The sequence below is a fragment of the Zonotrichia leucophrys genome, chromosome 7, assembly GCF_028769735.1.
Source record: "Zonotrichia leucophrys gambelii isolate GWCS_2022_RI chromosome 7, RI_Zleu_2.0, whole genome shotgun sequence".
Classification (NCBI taxonomy): domain Eukaryota; kingdom Metazoa; phylum Chordata; class Aves; order Passeriformes; family Passerellidae; genus Zonotrichia; species Zonotrichia leucophrys.
Genome location: NC_088177.1, coordinates 28,462,910 through 28,486,295, shown reverse-complemented (window position 1 = coordinate 28,486,295; position 23,386 = coordinate 28,462,910). Strand labels below are relative to the sequence as shown.

General features: G+C 35.2%; 1 protein-coding gene across 2 annotated transcripts in view; it reads right to left on the bottom strand.

The window, feature by feature from the left end:
- KCNH7 (potassium voltage-gated channel subfamily H member 7) overlaps positions 1 to 23,386 on the bottom strand; it is a 207,016-nt gene that overhangs the window by 54,242 nt on the left and 129,388 nt on the right. Inside the window, exons 4-6 of one of the 2 annotated variants that reach the window (XM_064718538.1) lie at positions 11,630 to 12,058; positions 7,988 to 8,011; positions 4,698 to 4,912 (exon numbers count right to left, since the gene is read on the bottom strand). In XM_064718538.1, coding sequence (XP_064574608.1) covers positions 4,698 to 4,912; positions 7,988 to 8,011; positions 11,630 to 12,058 — 668 coding nt within the window. The remainder of the gene's footprint in view (positions 1 to 4,697; positions 4,913 to 7,987; positions 8,012 to 11,629; positions 12,059 to 23,386) is intronic. The other variant, XM_064718539.1, reaches the window with a different exon arrangement.

The following is a 23,386-nucleotide window of genomic DNA, read 5'->3' as shown; positions in this document are numbered from 1 at the left end:
TCTGGCCAGATTACAAAAACATGCAGTGAAACTACAAGGTCTATCACTTCATACATGGTCCCCAGCCTCCCCCCCACCCCCCTCACCAGCAGCTCTATTTTCGGAAGATTTGTGGGTGTTCAGCATGTCTGCAAATCAGATCACAATATTCTGTGTAGCCTGTCAAGGTATATATTTGTCATTTCATAAGCCATATGACCAGTTTGGGTATATATATGTTTTCTAGAGGTGGGTGGATAATGAAACTGTTCTGAAATCTATTATTACAAGAAGTTAAAATATTACAGAGTTTTACTTTCCTGTAAGTCATTTATTGAGATAAATAATGAACAACAGATATATATTGGGCCTTTCAACCACATTCTGTATTCCTTCAGACGGATGAATTGCAAGGAGATAAATGTTCCCTGGACACTAGTGACCAAAGCGACAAAACAGTTTTTCTTAAACAACACAATAAAGAGATCAGTAATTTGCAGTTTATTAGCTGGGACAATTATTTGTAGACAGTATTAAGTTATGGGAATTCAGGAATTCTCTCTTTTCTTTAAAGATAAAGCACAGACACTGACTATTCTAGTCTTCATGAGTCTGTTTACAATGGAGTTCACAACTTTGCAGCTGTACATCAGTGGAAACTGGATGTCTAAAAACCTTTAAAATAAATCAGTATTTAAGCAAAAGATAAAATCAGTTCCTGTTGTGTCTTTGTACCTTGAAATTTTAAGGCCAGAAGTCCCCTTTATGAATTCATAAAAAATGTTAAGGGACAGATGTCAGACTTTTGCCCTACTGCTTTCTTTAATAAAAGTCTACTTTTGTGCCTCTAGGAAGACTTGTCTCTTTCTAACCATCAGTGTCAGGACCCCAACTGAACCTGTCAGTACAAAAGAGTGCAGAAATTGCACTGTCCTCCTGAACAGACTGTAAAAAAGAAATAATGGAAAAAAGGAAGCTGAGATTCTTCTAGCAGAGAGTGACATTAACACCTCTGGAAATTATAAGGAAAAACATTTTAAAAATCAATTTTTTCTTAAGTGGAATGGAAATGTAAATATAATTTAGTCACAAAAATCTGCACTAGGATATAACAATGCCAATTTATCAATCAGGGTTATCTGGCAGCTACACCTGGACTAATTCTCTGACTAAAAGTCAGTTATGCAGAAAGTGTCCAGAAGATGTTATGCTTCTTGGCATTACACAAGGAGTTATGATCAGTGAAGCCCCAGGTGAAAATCCAGGCAAAGCAATCAGGGAATCTACTTATTCAGGACCATCACATGTGCAGCACTTCACTGCAAGCTGTATCTTAAGGCAATTTTCATCTCTACATAATGTCCTGAACCCTCCTGTTAAGTAGAAAAACAGTATTGGAAGGTTTCTTGCTGTAGAATGTATAACCCAGGTTTTTCTCTCAAAGTATAAACTACTGTCCCACAGCATCTCCTCTTTCTTCTAAAATAATTGTCTAAACTTTATTCTACTTTCTATTTCTAATTTATTCCACTAAAATCTTTTTACTAAAGTATCTTACTCCTCTTTAAATGTTTTCTCAAAGTGCAGCACTTCCTCTAAACACAGTGGCCAACGACTCATTTATTTATTTTATTCATTATTCTTCCTCTTCCCTCTGAAGGTGGCTATGTGCCATCCTTTCCTTTTTCACTCTCTTAAAGACCCAAATTACATCCCCAGCTTGCGGATATTAAAGAAGTTATACAGCTGTTGTCTTTGGAAAGAACTTTTTGCCTTCTGTGATGCTGATACTTGATTTATAACTGTTGAGAGAGAATGAAAGAGAATCCAGGCTGCATATCCAACAGAAAAGCTCACTGGTATATTTTGCATTCCACCATGAGGAGCCACAGTAGTTGAATTGTCAGATTTTAACATCAGGATCACATTTCTCAGCAAAACTTAGGAAAGGGAGAAAGATAGAAAATATGACTACAAAGGGAGAGATGGATGGATGTATATTTGAATGGTACAATATGTGACCTTTCATGTCATCAAGTCCTGCAATCCCAGAAAATGCAGCATCTTATGTACCCCTCCACTACATCCTCAGGGTCTTTCTAGCAACACTTAGAATTGCTGCCCTAACTTCTTTCATTAGAAGACTGTTTCAGAATGTCACAGCTCTAATTAAGGGTGATCTTTGAACTTACCATGGCTGTTTTATACTCATTTGCTCTTTTACTGATATTGCCCCATAGATTAAATAGGTCATATTGCCCTCTGTGTATTTTTGATGCTGTTTGGCAGATTTCCTTATCAGAGACTGTGCCAGCATGAGCATATTTTTACTACCTCCTTTAACATTTCCTAACATTTCCACCATATTATATTCTCAACACTCTGCTCATATCTTCCAAGCCCACTTTTGCACTGTTCTGCAGATAGATTCCTGATGGATCTATGGCCCAAGAACAGACTTACAAATAAATTTATATTCAGACATGAAGCAGAAGCTTCAAAGAGCTGACTCTAACAAAATATATTAAAATCACTGAGAATAGAAACATAAACAGGACTAAAACTAGCCACTTAAATCTTCTAAATGTCTATTTCTAATCTAATTAATGAATCTCTAGTTAACTAGATCCTTGACCACTGTAACACTATAGACCTACATTTATTTATACCTCCTAAGAGCTTCTACCTGTACCTAATTCTACCATTTAGAATGCAGCAGCAACTAAAAATATTGATAAGTGAATGTAATAACAGAAAAAGCAGCAGCTGCAGGGAACTATTTCCAATTATAATGAATGATATGGCATCAAAGTTTGCTATGCAAATTGTGCTCTGCACAGTGGCTGAGATTGTTCTACAGAAGGACATAAACCAATGTCAAATTAAATTGGAAGGCTTTTTTGAAGTGTAAAGATTTTATAGAGCATTTCAAATTTAATTTTGAATTTAGTAGGTATCAATTTTCATTGATAGATTAGCTGATCCATGCCATTTCCATTGGATTTTTTATAAAATCTAAATTATTTGGAGAATAAACATAGATTTAAAAAAAAACCTTCTGCCCTACCTTCCACCCTCAACAGCATCAGTAGAACGTAGAAGCTCAGCACTCTGGCACTAATTAGCCAGTCAGAATTCAAAAAACAAAAAAAAAACCAAAAAAACCCCAAAAAAAAAACCCCAAAAAACAAAAAAACCAAAAAACCAAAAAAACCACAAACAAACAAAAAAAAAAAAAACCAAAAAACCCAAACAAACAAACAAAAAACAAAAAAAAAACCAAAAAAACCCCAAAAAAACAACCCCAAAAAACAAAGAAAAAACACCCCTGAAAAACCTACCTTGTCTCATGCTTATATAACTTATAAAAATTAGTCTTTTTTATGTAACTTGACTTTTTGCTGTATTATCTATGAAAAGATTTCTATATATAACTATTATGAATAATTTAAAACATATCAAAATGGATCCAGAAGAGATTATATCTTTCAAAACTGACCACAGAAGAAAGGACAATGGTTGCGGATTCAAGCTAGCTATTAAAGACAAAATATATGAAAGATAAAAATCCAATTACTTTTTAGGCACTAACTGATCTCAAAATAGAAATGATAGAACTTTTATCTCTATTTCTTTAGGAGGGTGTACAATACATCCCTTTTTATACTGACAAAGGGAGTAGGAACATGGACTCTGTCTGGCAAAGCACCAATGTAGGGAAGCTGCAGTCTGGTCAGCACTTGGGGACATGATTTAGTCGTGGACTTGTCCATGCTGGGTTAATGATTGGACATGTTGGTCTTAATTTCTATCATTCTATGATTCTACGTCCAAATATACTCTTGGCAAGATCTTCCTTATGGAATATCTATCTGCATTCTACTGCAAAGCACTTTTTACCTCTTTTAGTCCGTCTAGGCATTTAAGGGCCAACCCTCTGCCTACTAACCTTATAAATGTTATTTGGGATACTGTCATCTCTCGGTATTTTTTCAGTATGTTCCACATTCCTTGCCTGTCCCTGTCACTCTCCATATAAGATTGTAACACAAATGAAATAATATTGAAATTAGCTGAAAATTTCCTTTGACTTCAGAGGGCACTGCATCTGTTTTAGAGTGAAGAAACCGCTATTTAAAATTATTTTAAATTTTGCTTCAATTATAGGCCTTGTTCACAAGATATATTGTACATCCAGTCCAAAGGTATGTGCTTTTCATTTTGACAGCCTTATGGAAGCACAGATATGGAAAAATATACCAATAAGAAAGAGCATTACAAAAAGCCAAAGAACTTGAACAGAAATTATGAGATATAATTATGATACAGTGGCACAATCACCTACCATTTGTTATCATGTTGTACCCTAACTAATCAGCAATTCATAATGTTGAGAAAAAATTATGAAGAATGAAACTAACATTTATGAATGACAGGAATCACTGAAATTAATGGTCTTATTTGGGACACGTGGTGCATACTAGATTTCTTTTCCATTAAAAAATAGGGAGCAGAAGAGTTTTGTTTGTTAGCAGTATCATCTGATGTTGTAGACTACCTCATAAACAACTGAATGGAAGGTAAATTACATAATGTTTTAAAGCCTTCAAATTATTCTGGAGATAGCCAAGCCACTCATTAAAAGAGTAAGAATCTCTCGAATACAGTGGAAAAAAAAAAAAAAAGAAAATGAGCTAAAATAGCATGTATTACCTTACCTGTGTAACTTTTTCTGTTACATTGTGCGTTCGGTCTTTCACCTTAGGTGCAATAATTGCTTTCTCTGAAGAAGGAGGAGATGAAGATTTTTTTTCACTTTTGATATCTGAAAAGTTCAGTGTGAGTTGAGGAATTTTGTTGATTGTACTGTATTTGTTGAGATTTGAATCCGATGTGGATCCCAACAGACTTGACTTGATATGATTAAAAGGCCCTGAAAAATCAGAACATATATTTAGTATCTGGGAAATTGAAGGAAATAAATTATCATTAATATTTAGGTGGGATATGTTAAAAGGGTGATTAAAAACTAATTTTCTGTATACTAGTTGTTAATAATAAAATTTATTTACATTTTAAAAATAACTCTTTTACTAATAAGATTGAAATCTAATATTGGCTATGAATATGACATTTTCTTTACATATAACCCTCTATATTTTTTAGAAAGTTGATGGATTCCAAATTGCATAATGCATCTATCCTTAATTATTTTCATTTTACTAGGAATTCTGGTGAGCTCTTATTATAGTTCTGGCTGAATATAAAGTCTATATGCTCATTTGTTTATGAGAGCGGAAATAGGGCACATGATTATGTAAGAGTGCCTGGAATTAGCAAAGGCTCTATTATCACATCTCTACCTTGCTCACGCTCACATGATAGTTCAAAGAAACTGGAAAATTGAAATGAAAACATGTTTCTTCAATTGTCATTGCAAATAAAATATAGGAAACTATAGGGATGCTGTATATACTTATATAACCTATATAAAGTATAGGTAGAATATCAACAAAGTATATAAAACCTTCTTATACTATTTTAGTGTATCATTAAAACTATATAGAATTTGCATACTTATGAGGTACATATTATTTATAATTATTCTTTTCATTACAGACAGAGTTGTTTGAACAAAAAAGCAATATGAATGATCAGAATACTTGTTTTGTACTGTCATCATAAGTCATTGGGAAGACAAAAGTATTCATTGCAAGGAAAAGTTGCTTTTCCTTGCAATGAATAATATTGGAAAAAGTACTATAAAGATGTTTAGACAGTGAGAACTAAATCCTCTTAGGTATTTAGGAAAAAAAATCCAGGTCTTGCAGTTGGTAGTAATGTACATAAAGAGTGAGATTGAAGGGTATTTCTTAGATCCGCCTGAGAATTTTATTTAAGGTTGCCTTAATTCTATTAAAGGCAACAGTCTGATGCTTTTCTCTTTTTCTTCTTTTTGAGGTTTTCTTTTGTCTTCCTGAGAGGAAAACAAGAATGTGTATGTTGATTCAGGGACAGTCAATGGGTTGGATTAGGCCTATGGGGTAAATTGCAAAGTCAACAGTGGAAGAGTTGATTTTATTTGCAATGTGAGAAAAAATGAAATTCAAAGCAACCAGCTGCTTGGGGATGGCTGCAGCGAAATGCTTTATGCTGTGTTGAATTTTTTTTTCAAAATTCTTTAAGTGGGGGCTGATTTTCCATCACACCTGGCTTCAAATGCTTGTTGAAGAAGAAGACATTTCATTTTCTTTTGAAGCTTTTAAGGATCTATACATGTTTTCTTTCTCCTAAACTCATAATAATTGCATGCTAATCTGGACCACAGATAGAAAATCTCTATTACTCCATTTCAAATTTTGCCACTGTGCAGAAAGGAATTTAAGATGACAAGGGAGGGCATGATGCTCTAAACTAAAATTTTGGGTACAAAAAAGAGTTTGTGCCTGAGTTCTCTAACCATTAAACTGCAAAACAGTCCTTCTTTTTCTCCTAGTATATTTTTTTGTGGAACAGATTCACAGGAAAAGGGAAGAAAGCGCTACCTTTCATCTGCAAGGAATGGTAAAAAAGCCTGCTACTGAGGGCACCACCAAGGGACTGTGATACTATATTTAAATGCCTTTTTGCCCAGGTGGGACCTGACTCTATCACATCATCTATATGAGTCTACTAAAAATTAGTGCTCAAAATATATCAGGGCACACAATCTCCTCACTAACCAGTGAAGTGACTAATCTGGCTGGTGTGTGCTAATGGACATGTGGTCACACTAGAGTTTTCCAGCCCTGCTTCCCTGTTAGCTTGAGCAACAGTTTCTGAGTATTGAATCAGTTTAGATGTAAGCAGGATTTCAAGTTAAAACCTTGAATCAGTTGGTCAGATTAGCACGATTCTTCATACCTTAGGAATTCAAATGTAAGAGGAAACTAAAATAGCTTAGGCAAATCTGCGATTAGATAGTAGGCAAGATTTTGTTTTATTAGTAACTTTGTAGATACTTAAATTGCATTGAACTTTTGGTTTCTGGGATTTACATCTTTTATCACTTCCATTCCAAAGGGGATTATTCTCTCTTTTGCTACCTAATACTCATGCTCTAGAGCATGATATTAGGCTTAAGCTCATTGCACAAGAGAATAGAACCTTGCTTCTTTTCCCCCACCATCTGTTGCTCTAGAAAGTGGTGAAAAGCATAATGCACCTCATTGTCAATGGTAATTGATTGAAAGACAGTATTAGTTTAAGAACAGCCCAGGCTGCCAGAAATTGAGCTGATACTTGATAGCCAGTGGACCATTGCTATATTGTCATAGCAGGGCACAGGAAAAGGGGGCCATAACAAATCACAATCACAATTGATACTAATTGGCACCCTGATTGACAGTTTCAACAGACAGGCAGAGAACTGAATAAGCCGGGAGAAGGACTTGCTTCTGCCTAGCCAAAAAGGAGAATCAGGTTAAGCTTGAATTCCCCATTTTGATGGTAGGACTTCACTGTCCGTGCTTACACAATGCATTGAGAAATTATTTCACTCTCCTGAGCTGCCAATTCATCATCTTTCACCAGCAGTAAATACATTTAGAAAAATTATTGAACAGCACAGAAACTGCATCTTTTCCCCCCAAGATTTTGCCAACATACACATGAAGCAAATGCAATGATTTTTGTAGTCCACAAATTGTTTTACAGAACCTATGTCATGCACTGCATGCAGTTTGGAGAGATTTTACCAGGTACACACACTTTTTGCATCATGCATGAAGTCACAAACCAGTCCTCCCACAAATACAAATATGGCAATTAAACTGAACACTTTAGTAAGTGATCTTCAGAAATGGAGGAAGTAATTTACAGATTATGTTCAAATTGCTTCTAAAACATATAGCTCAATGCTGGTGAAAAGAAACAGTTTTCAAATTGCACTAAATATTATTTAAACATGAAATTGGCAATGAAGTTCATGCATGCACATTTTGATGCTACAGGAAGCTTGAAACCATACCCCCTGCCATCCAGGAACGTGAAACTAGTTTTAAAGAGACAAAAGAGGAATAAGTGAAGATACTTCCACAAGTGTCCTGATTATCAGTTATTTATTTTTGAGAGAGTTAACTGAAAACTGAGTACCTTGTAACAATGGATCTTTTGCTAATGTCCTCATACAATCACACATCCTTTTGCAGGTAAAACTCCTGGTAGCTTCAACAGAAGTTTTGACTGCTTAAGGACAACAGCACTGAGTTAAGTAACTAAGATATGTTCTACCTCCCTCCCTTTCTTTTTTTAAATTAGCAGATAATGAAATCAAAAGGCTGTTTAACTGTTAAAGGCCTTCACTTTTTCCAGTGATTTATAGTTAGTGTTTTGAGACAAGAGTTACATGAGTAACTATGTGTTTAACAAACATAATTTATGTAGTAGAGCTAGCACTTGGTCACATGAGAGTGTTGCATTTGAACATTTCATACAGCAGGCAAAGTAACATGCCAAAAAGTGTGGCTGATTGAAACACTGGAAGGTACAGTCTAGATGTATACTTTACCTTTGACATTGCGACCATTGTCTGGTTTTCAGCATATTAAAAGTGGAGAAAAAGACAAGAAAAGACAACTAAAATCTACACCAGAAAAATCAGAAAATACAGCTTCAAAGTGTGCATGATTTGAATTGAAATATTGTTGCACCTCCTTGACTGTATTACGAAGACTTCCAGTGAAGGTGAAATCACTCCAATGATTGAGATAATGTGTCAAAGTGTCTGGAGTAGATCATCAGGCAGTAGGACTGGCTTTATCTAACTTGCCTTAATAGAAACGTGACAAAATTCTTTCTCCACATGTCTGGCAGTGGGCTGCAAGAAAAAATTATTTCTTGGCAAAAGTGCCAGGAAGAAATAAGTAGTCCCACATAACTGAGAGAAGCTGAGGCAGGAGTGCAGGGTTGGTGCATGGCATGGGGGGCTGCACAGGAGGCCCAGCACAGACCCCCGGGCCCCCCATGTCTGCCTACACTCATATGAGGAAATGCTTTTGCCATGGCAGCAGCCTAAGCCATGCCCCTCTGAGCAAGTGCTGGAGAAAGATACACCTTAAACCTTTCTTCAGCTCTTAGGTGCCTTTTCACAAGGAAACATTGGCTAAGCTTTCTGTCCTCACAGGCTCACCTGGCCCTGAATCCTCTTGTGAGATCAAACCTTTTCAGGAGAATATTATAATTGCTGCTGTTATCACTATTTTAAAGGAGCCACACAGGTGCAGAGGTAGGTGCCACGCTGGTTCACATGATAATAATGTGATCCACAAGGCACCATCCCCTTGTGTTGTGCCCTGCGGCTCTGAGGGTGTGAGGCGGGTCTGGCAGGGAATGATGCCTTCCTCCTGGTGCCACCTGCTGTGCCCAGGTTACCAGCTCTCAGATGTGCTTTGGGCTCACACAGACATTCACCTCCTTTGGCTGGGCTCACAGGCCACCTCTGAGCTGAGGCTGTGCCACAGCAGCCTGTGGAGAGTGGTCAGCGCTGCTCTGGACAGAGGCCGTGGCCTGCATGGGGGATCGGTCATGGTGCTGGGCCTTGCCAGACCTGCGGCCTCGCCGGCTTCTCCTCAGCTTCCCGAGCACCGGGCAGCACAGCACATCAGCCTGGGCCCTCCGGACCGTAGCTGTTTAGTTCCTCCCAGCCCAGTGCCTTCCTGGGACAGGCATCTGTAGCAGTGCTGGAGATTAGGCTAAGCTGGGCTCTTAAGCCTGCTGCTGTTTCAGAAGGCTGCATTGATCTTGCTGAGTCCACTTTCTGAAGACAATAACATTTCTGAACTTGCACCTGTCTGCAGAATCTGGATTGCTGGTGTTTCAGATGAGGCTGGCTTGGCTGCATTTTGGATGGTGAGTGTAGGACACAGTTCCTGCCCTGTTGCTTTTGCTGTCATATAGGCAAATTTATAATGGAATTTGATCCAGTACACTCAAATGAATTTAAAGTGCTAAGCTGTCATTTTTACTGTAATATCTCTTGGCATATAATGAGCACAGTGAAGATAATTTTAAAGCGATAGACAACAAGGCTACATAAATTAATTTAACACATGAAATAATTTCTATTCTCAATTGCATTATCTTAAAATTTGACTGCAGGTAAATTACTGTAGTTAGTATTAAGCTAAGTAATGTTATTCTCTTCTTTCAGAATTCTGCTTTACTGATTCAATTAATATTTTTTGAACTGGAAGGGGTAGGAAAAAATTGAATCCTGACTTGCATTTTCAGGTAGAGTAGTAGTTTTTGAATGATTTAGAAAAACTCAAAATAAAAATGGAATGGGAAAATAAGTTAACCGTATGTTTCCTTTGGTAAGAGTTGAGCCATTTGGGACTGTAGTTTACTTTTACTTGTTGTATTTAGGGTTTTGCATTCTCCCTGTTCAGAAACTGCAAGCCTGGAGCAGATGATTTAAGCTGAATCTTGGTTGCCTAACTTGCATGGATAATTTTATAACAATAATAGGGTTTTGTGGCTCACTGTTGAGTTAGGCAATTAGGACTTGCTTGATAAATTTAAGCATCTTTTCAGCATACGGTGTCCAATTCTAACATGATTGTAAGCAGATGGTATCAAGGATGGTTACTAATCCTAATGCCTTTCTGAGAGCCATCCTCTCTTCTGCTGAATTTTTCTAGAATGACTATGTATGACATAAGTTAGGGCCTGATTCTCTACTATTTTGTAGTTTATGCAAAGTGAAATCAGAGTAAGAGTGTTTTATCTATTTACACTGTAAATGATCACATCGCAGGAGAGGCCTTAGGAGTTCAATTGAATTATTGACTCCTCATAGTAGAAATTATTTTCATTAGTACTTAACATTTGAAAAAAGCTTTTCCATAAAATGGAGATAGAAAATTTTGCTCCTCCATTTGGCAAGTATTAAAATTATGTGGTAATTTATGCATTAGCTTTCTATTACTGTAATAAAAGATACTTAATAGTCAAACTGATTTTTACACCTTTCCACAGATGTATAACTGGATGAAGAATGACCATTTGGGAACTACTACAATGAAAAATTAATATAATAGCACAAGGAGAAAATCACACTTAAATGAAGTTTACACTAAGCATTTCACCATTTCACTAAGGATTTCACTATTCATTACACAAAGCATGGAGTTGCTGAGGATACTTTCTTTGGCATGAGAGAAAAAGCATGTCTCAGTGTTGGATCAGTGAATGTAAAATCTGCACATTACAGATTTAAGAGAAATAAACTTATCAGTCTCTGAAGTAGGATTTCATACAATCAAAGACAATCTAATACCTGTAAGTATAGGAGAGAACAGTATATGCAATTATAATTTGATCACCTGATTTTTTTTCTCCCCAAACCCCAATATTAGCTTTAGGAATGCTGGCCCCAATATTTGCTATATCCCTATAGAGAAGATCAACACCATGATTCCATTAGTCTCCTTGAAAATGGAAAACAATATTTAGTGTACATAAGCCTGGCATATTTGAGCCCTTAATATTTTCAATGCACCATGGATTCATTCTGTTTAGCTTTGTTTACAAAGTGATGATTATTACTATGAAATATTGAAAATATTCCATTTTTAGTACATCAGAGAATAGTGATTACTTTCTACCATACCTTCACTTGCATGACGGTCCCTAAAAACGTTCTTGGGATGGACATTAAAGCCTTCTATGTCATGTACTGAAGAGGCTCTCCGTATACTACAAATACTTTCCTTTGATCTGGAATGGGTTAGTGGATTGCTTGTCTGTATCATGTCAGGGTAAAGTCTGTCCCACTGCTGCTTGGGTGATGAGTGGTCAAGAGGTCCAGATATATTAACCAAAGGTGAAAATTTACTGTGTTGAATCAGTGCTTTTGTATCATCCACTTCTGAGGGACTGCAGCTTTCTTTTGTAGGTGATTTAAAGTGCTTCATTGCCACTGAGTCGTCGCTGTGCTTGGATGAATCGATTATGACTGCATCGGGGTCTTCCTGGGGTAAGGACTGCTTTCTGTAGGTCAGAAGTCTCAATCCAGGTAGCCGGAGCCCAAAAAGTCTGCCTACATGTAAGTACACAGAAACAGAAGAAAATGTTACACATTGGTGTCTGGTCACTAAAATCAGCTTTTTTTCACTTGCAATGAATGATAGTAGCCATTTCTAATAAATTAAAATGCTTAGTAATGAAATGTGTAAATATACAAATACAATATAACTCCAAGTTTGTTAGAGTTGGGATGTTAAAAGATTTCATAATTCAATTAGACCTAAGTTTTTGAACTTAGAATGGGAATAGCAGCATTAATTCTACAGCCTATTTTAAAAGCTATGAGGTACAGATGATCCTTTCTAAATTAAAAATCTATCTATCTATAAAAGACTGCCAGAATATATCTAACACTTTACTTGGTAGTTGTTATCCTGAAATAGATATTTGTGGATTCTAATACTAGTGGAACTCCATGTGCTTATAAATGTACTGCTGATATATGCATTTATTTGCTACAGGTTAAACAGGAAGATACCAAGGCTAATTTCTTAGGACAGAGAAATAAGCTGTATATCACTTTTGTTACAATCATCTCCAATACCTACAACTGATGATTAGGTGAAACAGTTTTAACAAGTTTAAAATGAAAAGTAAAGGAGCAAAGCGAAGAAAAAAGAGTGACACAGCTCTCAAGCTTTAGTTGCACCTCTACAATTATTGTTTACATTCGCATGGGATGGGCTGAGTTAGGTTTGATGTGTTGAATGGCAGGAGAGACTACCCTGAGTGTGTGGAAAATTAACACTTTGTGTAATGGAAAGAAATGTCAGTACCTGAGAGGAGGAGTATAACATGGTGCATAGAAAGAAACTGTAGAGGAAAAATTGCAAAATTTACAGAATGCCCTTCTAAAAAAACAAACCTAAATAACAAATATTGTAAGGTTTTGTGTAATACAACTCACAGATGGAGGTGTGGGGACCTCAGAAGTACAGAAAACATATTAAACAGTTTAGGAAAAACAATGTTAAAGAAAGTTTAACAAAATAAAATAATTTAAAATTTGCAATGATCAGGTATGATTGTATAAACAGTTTGACTTATTTAATAACTTTTGTATCTCATTTCTTTGCTACATAAATGTTTTCAACAGTGAATCAATAGTGAAATGATTTATTGGAGAATATTTCAAAGTATATTCTTATCCTCTCTTTCTGGGATAAGAAGTTCAGTTCGGGAAAAGGTTTTTTTGTCAGTCAGTTTAAATTGCCAGAATTTGTAGCTACCTAACATTTATTAATATTTACCACTGTAATCTATCATTTGATACTGACAGGTTTTGAAATAGTCTTTCTTTTATGCCTATGGCAGACAGTAATTGTAAAACAATAGATGACCCAGATCAATCATTTAATGTTTTAAAATGGATGTCCTATATATTTAGTATTGAATATGGAATTGTATTTTGAATTCTAAATGAATGAAAGTGAGAGTACCCTGCTCAGGAAAACCTATCTAAGACCTAAAGCTGCTGTACTAGATGACACCAAAGGTCCATCTAGCGCACTGTTGGACCTTGATACTTTCCAGTAGTGGATACACGAAGAGTCACTACATTGTGTTATTTAGAGTCACTACATTGTATTATTTCTCTCAATAAATTTACTCAGTTTCTAGCTATCTGAATTTCAGAAAATTCCTAAGCTAGAAGTTTTTTGCTCAAACCACAAACTGAATTTTTGGTGTACCTTTCTTCTATGAATTTGTCTCAGTGTTTTTAAAAAATGGTTGTAGTTTGATCTTCAAAGCATTCTATACAATTGAACTCCATAATTTTAGCATATGTTTGTGAAAAATACTTTCCCTTACTTGCTATACATTTGATGCCTTTGGGAGGGTTCTAGTTCCTATAGAAACCAGCTAATAATTATTCCCTTTTTACAGTCTCAATATAGTCTTAATATATTTACAGCTTTTCATGCATCAGCTGAATTGCTCTCTGTATACCTGTTCTGCAAGCTGAAGAATGCCTGTGTAACTGTATTGTGTACCTCTGAGCATCCTTCTCACTCTTCTCAGTTACTTTTTATTTCTAATGTAATCCTTTTGGACAATGGATTACACTACTGAGCTACTCCCAGACTTAGGGATCAATGCACTGAAAGAATGGCTTTTTGTTTTGACCTTAGTTCACTTCCTTACAATTACCAATATTTAATTGCATTTTTGAATTATTTTTCTAACTGTGCTAATTGAAGATATTTTTGCAACAGCTAAGAAATTTTTTGTTGTTTGATAATAGATAATTTAGTCTCTAATATTGTGTCTGCAAAAAATTTGCTTTTGCTGTTTTATCACTTGGCCACTCAGCATCCTTGGATAAGTCTTTGAATCTCATGTAATAGTCTGAATAATTTTTTTACATTCTCACCTCATTGTTAGAACCCTTTTTATCAAAGTAATTAAAAATGTACTCTAAAATAAAAACCTGTGAGACTATTGATAATATCCTAGTGTTTAGAAATCAGGTGATTTATTTCCAACTTTTTTCCCTACTTTAAAATATAAATCTATGTAATGATAGTACTTTTTTTCCTCGACAATTTTTGAAAAAATTTGTTGAATTCCAAATATTTAGCATTGAATTTATCACTCCAAGCATATACACTCAACAGTAAAATAGACAGAAATCTCTGTTACATAAACCAGAGTCATGCATCTTTAAAACAGCAGTTAAAAGTGCCAATTGTCAGTCTACACAGTGATATTCACCAGAGTGAATCTTGGGAGTGTGTAGATTTCTTCTAACTTACTAAGCAAGCTTGAACACTACAACTGCTCACAGTTAAAATTAGTGAAGAATGCTAAAAAAAAATTTTTTTAATCCATGTAGAATTGAGCTGTAAAGGTGCTTATAAATAAATTTTGAAAGCTTATTGCATCCCAAGTGAAAAAAAATACTATAATTCTCTTTTTTATCAATTACGCTGAAATTCTTAAAAACACCATTCATAACGATTTCTGGCATTAGACACTATTCAGGGCTTTTTGTTGGCACTCTATTTTAGTCATATTCATGGTGCTGCAGATGGTCTTTTCTGCCTCACCACGTTAATATGACCACGTTATACTGCATTACTGATTTAGCTGTCTAACTGCAGTTCAGCTGGAAAGAATACTCAGTGAGAATTTTGCTTCTTGTTAAGACTTTTGTGCATAAAATAGAAAACTTAGATGAGCAGTTTTTTGCTTTTCTTCTATATACTGTAACAAATAGTCTCAAACCCTATTTCCTGCTTTTTAATTTGTATATTCCTAAGAGAAGGAGTATTGCTATTCTTCAGTGAACAGGTAATGAGCTACATGGTGTGTTGAACATTCATCTCTCTCCTGTAGCTAAAGTTATCAGGGGGCCCATTCAGAATTTGTGTAGTTTACTGATCTGAGCTGAGCAAGGAAGTGTAATAACACAATTTGTCACAAAGCAAAATTCATTCAGGCCTCAGGCCTGCTGTCCCAGTATAAAATAAAAGTGCCAGTGGAAGCTTTCCTGGCCTCCTGCCTATTGGATAAGATCTTTTGTTTTGTAATCGACAGCCCCTGCTTTGTCTAAGTATGATGTCAGAGCAGATGAATCTCGGGTTACAATTCTCAAACACGTTTCAGATGCAACTGGCTATTTACTATGAATTCAGAGATAATATTACATCAAAATCCTATGTTTATTAAAGACTAGATTGCCAAATTCTTTCTAATGCTGAGTCAGAGATTTGTATGATTGTGTCTTCCTAAGATCAATTAAGGAAAGCAGTTGGGTCTGAGTCACAATTCCAGGCGTAATTCCACCTCCTCCTTTATACCTCACTTTACTGAATAAGTTATTTGAAAATTAGTTAATCTGTTGGTTGCACTTATACTCTGTGCCATCTCAGCTGTTAAAGTTTCTAAATAGTAGAACTCTGTCCAAAAATATCACTATAGGGCTCTTCTAAACTGTTTGCAGATAGAATTGTCTCCAAAGTCTCAAACACAAATCAACTTTTTTTGTGTTTGGGAACCCTTTTTTAATTCTGTCTCATATTTTGGGAGATCAAAGGAGAAGACTTAGTATTCATGGAAAGACAATGTTTAGATTAATAGTTTCAGGGAAAAAATGCAGGGAAAAATCCTATCTTGATAAGAAAAATTAATATCCTTGGTTTTCCATATGTATTGCAATAAGAAGTGCTAACATTAGTAGAAAATTGTTATTCTTAGACACTGAATACAACCATATGGAATTTTGTGTCAGGAAAAATTAATTCCCAAAGGACCTCATCAACAGCTACAATCATGATTGCAAATTTTCTGCCCCATCAATACAGGACGATTCCAGCAAAAATATCTGAACAAGGATTTCTTTTGTAACATAATACACTTGCATGGCTAGTTATTCTTGTGCCTGTTCTGTGAAAATATTTCATAAAAAGAAAAGGAAATTATATTTGGCCTGATCGTTGCATTGATATAGTGAAGGTATTCCCCAAATTTCTAGTGATGAAAATGTATATTTATATACAAGACACAGTGGCTAAGTCAGAGAAATGCCTGCAACTGAGAGAGTTTTACCTTCTCTGTAATTTCTTTAGTGGTCTCTGGGTAGTGGTAGATGCTGTGTTATGTCCCAAAGTTTGTTTAGCCCATGTCAATGGGATTCCTGCAACACTATCCCAAGCACTGAAGAAGGGTAATCCTAAGAGATGGCTGCTGAAAAATTGGGATGGCTCCTCAAAGAATTGCTCAGCCAGCTTTTGTAGCACCACTAGTAGTATTGTTATTTTCATGCTGATGCAAAGCAGTTATCCAAACCCCAGAATGTGAAAGCAAAAGGAAAAATATTGGCTGGTCTAGCTGGCAGCTAGATTTAGTGTATTTGTCTCAACCTTCTCTAGATTTAGACTTTCCAAAATCAAATCAAAGGAGCTCAAATACACAAAGAGTTTGCAGAAGGTTGTCTATGTGAGGTGTAGAAACTGTCAGAACTGTTTTCTGATGTGATATGCCACTTCTCCTAGGCTGAGAGCTTAACCAAAGTGAGCTGCTCATGTTTCTGTACAACCTGTTGTCTGTGGTAGGATGTTGAAGAAAATCAGATCTTGGATAGTTGTACAATATTGAATGACTGGTCTGGTTATAATATGAAACACATGTTGCTTTTTCAATATCTAAGACTAAAGAATAGAACATACATATCCACAATGATCAACCTATTATAAACAGATTTCCTGGACAGGGGTAGGTAAGATAGGTCAATTATGACAGATTGTCCTCCAGAGCATGGGCTAATTCCATAATACTTTTATTCTGAAACCTTCCCCAAAGAATAAGCAAAATTACTCTCACAATAGTAGCACAAGTCAGACCTTTGCTGAAATATTTTCTCATAATTGAATGTCACAGAATTCCAGGATTTAGGTTATCAGAAATATGTCACAGATAGTTATTGAATTGCTGCTCAAAGGCTTGGAAATACCATCTAGCAACTCATGTGATAATGCCTTATTTTCTGTCTGGGCACAGCAGGCCTTGGGACAAAGAATTACAGAAAGAGACAATTAGGGGTTTTTTCAGTTCTTTTTCCCAAAACGTATTGAAGTGTACTTAAGTGGATAATTTTCTTGCTCTGCTCATTAAATAATTTTTTTCAGAAGGAAAAAACAAGGCATATGCAATTATTAACATTAGAAGCTAGAACTCATAATCCTCAGACACTGAATACCCTTATATTTTTTATCCTCCGGTGTGGTCTCCTTTAATTTTGGCACTTCTTTTAGTTTTCTGTAAAATTTAAGGTTGCATGTGTTTTCTACCAGTATAAGAAACCAGCAATCTTTATGATCTCTTGTAAGTGAGAAAGATTTTACTTTGATATCTGCACATAGGATTCTGTCAGAATATGAAAGGAAGGGAATGAAGCCTCTGACTGCTTGTGAGGCTCTGCTGTGTGTGGTTGATGAGTGAATTTAGTCAGAACAACTGAAACAGGGTGTCCCTCAAAAGTCATAATCTTGATATCCTTGAATGTTAATACTAATTGGTACATTTACATGTTTTTCTTCCACTTGTCCATAGAAATGTCATTTTACTTTATCTTACACATTAACCTACAGGAGTTGAAGTGCTTTTGCAAAAAAGCTGTATGAAAAAATAATTTTTTGTCCTCTCAGAAAGAGATTTTACTTCTTGCATTTTTATTTCTTAAATATGATTAGAAGTATGAAAGAAAAAAAAAGTAAATAACTGCAATGAAATAAAAGAGCAAACTTCACAGAAAATACTATATCTAAATTATTTATTACCTAGCACAATATTTAGCTGTCTTGGTATGACTATGGTGGTTTTTTCGGCAGCTGGGAAAAAGAATTTATTCTGTCTATTAAACCAAGCTCTCAAGAAGTTCTCAGCCCTTCATCACCTTGGCTGCCAGGCTTCATAGGATAAAAAATATTGCTTTTCTCTGAGACAGGAAGCCTGAAGATGTTTTCTATGTTTTAACACTGAATTCATAAACCACTATCCATTTCTGCAATGTGTTTTGTCTCATATATTGATTGAAGTTTTTTATGCTCTGCATACTGCAACTTTCAGTAATAACAGGAAGAGAAGTACCATTAAATTTGGATTTTATATGTCATATAATTATACTAAATTTAATAGTTTACCTTTTATATCTATATTTTTGCAGAAATAAATATTCAGACAGTGAGAGCAAGAGCCATATTATGACTTGCACTCTTCTAGAAATATATAAAATGTAATGAGATCTTGAAATAATATAGCCAGAACAAAGCAATAAAAGGACTTCTGTAGACAGAATTTTAGAAGATAGATTTACCTGAAGAAGAGCCACTTGAAAGGTTGTTACCATCTGAAATACAATTAAACTAAATTTACAAAAAGCTTTTGCTTGAAACAGATTCAAAACAATAAGCAGACTATTAAGAAAAGAAGGCAGAATATCAAATTTCCACATATTTTAGAAGGAAATTCAGGTAGCTTAAATTCAATATATGTAATACGCAGAATAATTGTTCTGAAAATCCATTGACTTTTTATTTAGAAAATTTAAGAAGTATTCAATTCAAATTTAAGAAGTATTCAATTAAGAAATATTTAATAATTACTAAATCAATATATGTTTCCAATTACCAAGTTTTGAAGTTAGCTAAGGTTCCAGACAGAAAACTAAAGCAGGTGTACTAATATGCCATTTCTCATGGAAAGGAACTTCTAATTAATGGTAAATTTTTTGCTTGACAATGACAATTTTATTTGGATGAAACTTACTGAAAGTTGAAGAATTCATATTTTTCGTCAGAAGAATAGACTTTATTCACTAACACTTGCTCAGAATATGAGCTTAGTTTAATTTTCCTGATAGGCCTCACTTATTTCATCTCTTCATGGCAAGAGCTCTTCAGACTATGTGTCCTTGCCAGTTGGTCTCAGGTTTTTGAAATGCCCAACTTGCCTGGATGCTTAAAACAATCAAGTAATAATGATAGGATTCTATACTTGAGAAGTAAGACATGGTGGAGGTAAACTCCCTTATTTTTATCTATGGATCTACTTTGTTTGCTTATTCTAAAGCAAGGCTTTTCAGGTTGAAGGCTATAAATAAAAAACCATATTCCTTGTAAATATCCATCTAAAATCTTCTCAAATCCATTGGAAATCTTTCCTGCTTTCTAGTAGAGTCATTTTTGGCTAAGCTTGATATACGTTGATATTCTGATTTTTTTCCTCTTCAAGGTCAAAAACTGTAATTCAATTTGGCAAGTGCACAGATGTCTTAAGCTCTCTGTGCTAATTCTTATTATGAATAATAGAGACGTGTCTCTTTCTCTCATCAGAGAAGGAAGTAAAACTCACTACCTTTATACTTTCCTGAGGGTATGTATTATAATGTGGGATGACTTCAGAAAATCATTATCTTAGCCTTCAAATTACCTCACAGAACTCTCCTGTTTTAAATGTCTTGAAAGGAACAGCTAGATAGGAGACCAGTTAAAAATTGATAAAAATATATCATTGGAAGACCTGTGTGGCATGCATAAGTTGCCTCCACTGAAAGCTGTGTCACTCTCTCATTTTCAATCTCTTTAAGCAGAGATTGGTTTTTTTTACTGAATGTTTGTACAAGACATAGCAAAATAGCTCTGTGATCGTAGCTGGGTGAGGCTGTAATTTAAACAGCTGATTACAGTATATGGAATCCAGGGAGGCTTCCTTTCTGAGCTGAGCCCCAACAGCAGCCATCATGAGGAAACAGAAGTAGAGCTATCCCACTCATAATTCTCTGCAGAAGAAGACTAAGAAAAATTATTTATCTCAGTGGCTGTTCTATTAATTTAGGCAGTTAGGCATTTGTGGAGCATTGAAGATGGTAATAGCAGAGGTTCTTCTTGTCTTTTACTGGTGATTGGCATGTGGCCATATTTCTTTGCTAAGAGTTCAACACTGTTTCAATTTGCCTAATATTTACTGTAAGTTAACTTGGAGACAAATACACATAATTGGCACTGGGGTTTTCAGAACCATGTTGCTGGTTGGCTAAATAGAAACCTCTGTCCTCCTGAACACAATTTTTCTGGACTAGCCCTCACTGAAGATGAATTTGTTTCCAGTGGTGCAGCTAAAAATAAGATCCTGGGCAAATTTCTCATTACATTTTGGGCAAAGTCAGAGGCTTACTCTTACTTATACATGCTATATTCTACAAGGCAAAATTGCATGCATCAAGCAGTATGCAGTATTTCATGACAACATGGCAGTCCTAATATTTCTAGGACTAAAAATATGTGTTTACCTTTCACTAAACTGCATCATTTACTTATATAGCAAAGTGCTCTGCACAGAGGAAAGCAAATACTGTGTTTTTAAGCTAGGTGTTTTACTGGTAGGAAAATTTAAATTGCAATTGTGTTTGTTTACATCAGTGTATAGCGTGTTCTCTGCTTCTCAGATGTAATTCCATGGCTAGGGCCAGGAAAGAGGAAAACTTGCAGAAGAGTAAGCACCTTGAATAAGTTGTTTCAGAGGTTTTCTGATTATAGTTTTGGCTATTTTAAGAATATTAGTAGCCTCTTCATTTTATTTGAACCTTCTCCAAAAAAGGTTATTTTCCATTTATCGGACGCATAACAGATCCTCTCATTTCCTTCACAGAAAGAAAGCCAAGGAATTATTCTAGAGTGTCTTTATGAGGCTTATAGATTTTGAAATGATAAAATGATAAGACAATCCTGAAATATCTCTCTTTGGCAGAATGCAAAGTTTAATCAAATAACTTTTAGGGCTTTCTCCCATGAAGTAATAAACATGGTGTTTGGGAACCAATATTTAACTTATAAGTTAGTAGTTCTAGCTAGTCAAACTGTTTTGAAATAAAAAGTATAAAACTTGTGATAAAGTTACCTCATCTGACTGGCTATTTTAGCCTACTGATTAATAGAAGTTGTGATCTAGACAGGACTGGATTAAATGTTAGAAAAAGCATTATCGGTCAGTAAAAAGGCAGAATGCTCTAGGTGGAGCAGAAAATGAAGACAACTCAGAATTAATTTCTGAAAGGTTTTTCTCATTGCAATCCCACAAATGGTCTCTTTTGAGTAGAAAATTGTAGCAACATTCTTCATATTGAATTCAGGATCCTCAAACTATGGATTTCTTCAGTTTGAACTGGCTGTTGATTTTCTGAGTTCAGTATATGTCATGGTTGATTTTGATATCTTGTAGTCATTAGTTTTACAGACAAGAAGTGTTTCACAGCTTTGAGGAATAGAATCAGGTGCCATGAGCAAATAGTAATTTATGCCACTACTTCTGTAAATTGCTGTAAAAACTCCTCATAAAATAATGGAGTGGATGGACATGCCACAGTGGAATGTTTGAGAGATTTGGGAATAAAACTGGACACTAAGGGTCCCTTTCCTCAATCTTTCATATAAAAGACGTATTTACACCCAGAAGTGATAGCTTAACACTTTATAATAAGGATTTTAATGAAGTTTGTACAACACACTGAATGGGAATTCATATATTATTTTGGTTAACAACTGTTACTAGTTGATAAATTTAAATTATAATTTGCTAGTGTTCAAAGAAGTTTTTTGCTAAGGTGGTATAAAATCACATCTTTTCTTCATTTAGTTCATTGTAGAAAATCTACTCAAAGCTCTGTGCTCATTTTTACAGTGAATCTAACAGAAAGGAGTTCTCTTTTACCACGAGTATCTTGCTAAATATACATTATTTATGCATTATTTCAGTTGGAGTTCAAAATTTTGTACAGCTTTGCAAATGGGTAGATTCACGAAAATTTATGAACTACATTTTTGGGAATAATTTTTTATCATTATAGTGATAATCAAGCAACTGTTAGTGTCTTAGAAGGTGTAAGAGAGAACAGTCCATAAGAACAGTTAGAGATGAGTAAAATCCATTTTTAGGGCTTATGTAGCTCAAAACTATCAGTCTTAACACTTCAATGCACTACGCAAATATTGCTTCATTGACAAAGCAGGTATTTATGTCTTCAAATGTTCCACATGAAGTGGAGTAAAGTTATTAAATGCTTTCATCTTTGGGTATAGATGTTAATTTCCGGAACTCTAAAATGTTTACATGATCAAAGAAAAGGCAACACAAAAGCCAAGCAAACTTATCAGAAAATAACTGAAGTAATAAAAAGTAGAATTCTCAAATACGGAAATGAGACAAAGCTTAGAAAGATTGAATGATGAATGGGCATCTCTAGCAGAAATCAGTTTCTCTAAGTTTCTCCTTAAGTGCACATTGTACAAATATATTCTTACTGGAAAAGAGGATGTTATCCAGTTGTGGGGTAAGTAAGAACAGACAAAATTTCTACATGTCTCTGAACACAAAGATGGAACAGGGGTAGTATTAAATTAAGTTTGATTAGAAGTTTAAAAGAAAAGATGTGGCGAAAGTTTTGGGCTATACCCTTTTTTCCTCAAAAAAGAGAAGAATTATATATGAACAAAGGCTTCCTTAGTTTTGCTAGGGAACTGGCATACACTGGAAAATAGAATTGCTGCAAACTGCAGAAACAAAACAGAAAAGAGTGAAAAATCAGTTGGCTGTGATTTTTTTTACAGGGGAAGTGCATGCTAAGATCTTCTGAAATTTCACTATTTGGTTATGCAAAAACTGTTCCAGCTGCCAATGAGAACTGGTGATAAATTCTTGCCAGCAAATATAAGGGGAAGAAAAGGACCAACTGAAAGAACTTTTACACTGCTATTGTGAAGCCACTATCTTCACTTTTCACACTCCTGTCTATTCAGACATTTGCTGCATATAAGACAGGAACTCTCGAGCACCAGATGAAAAA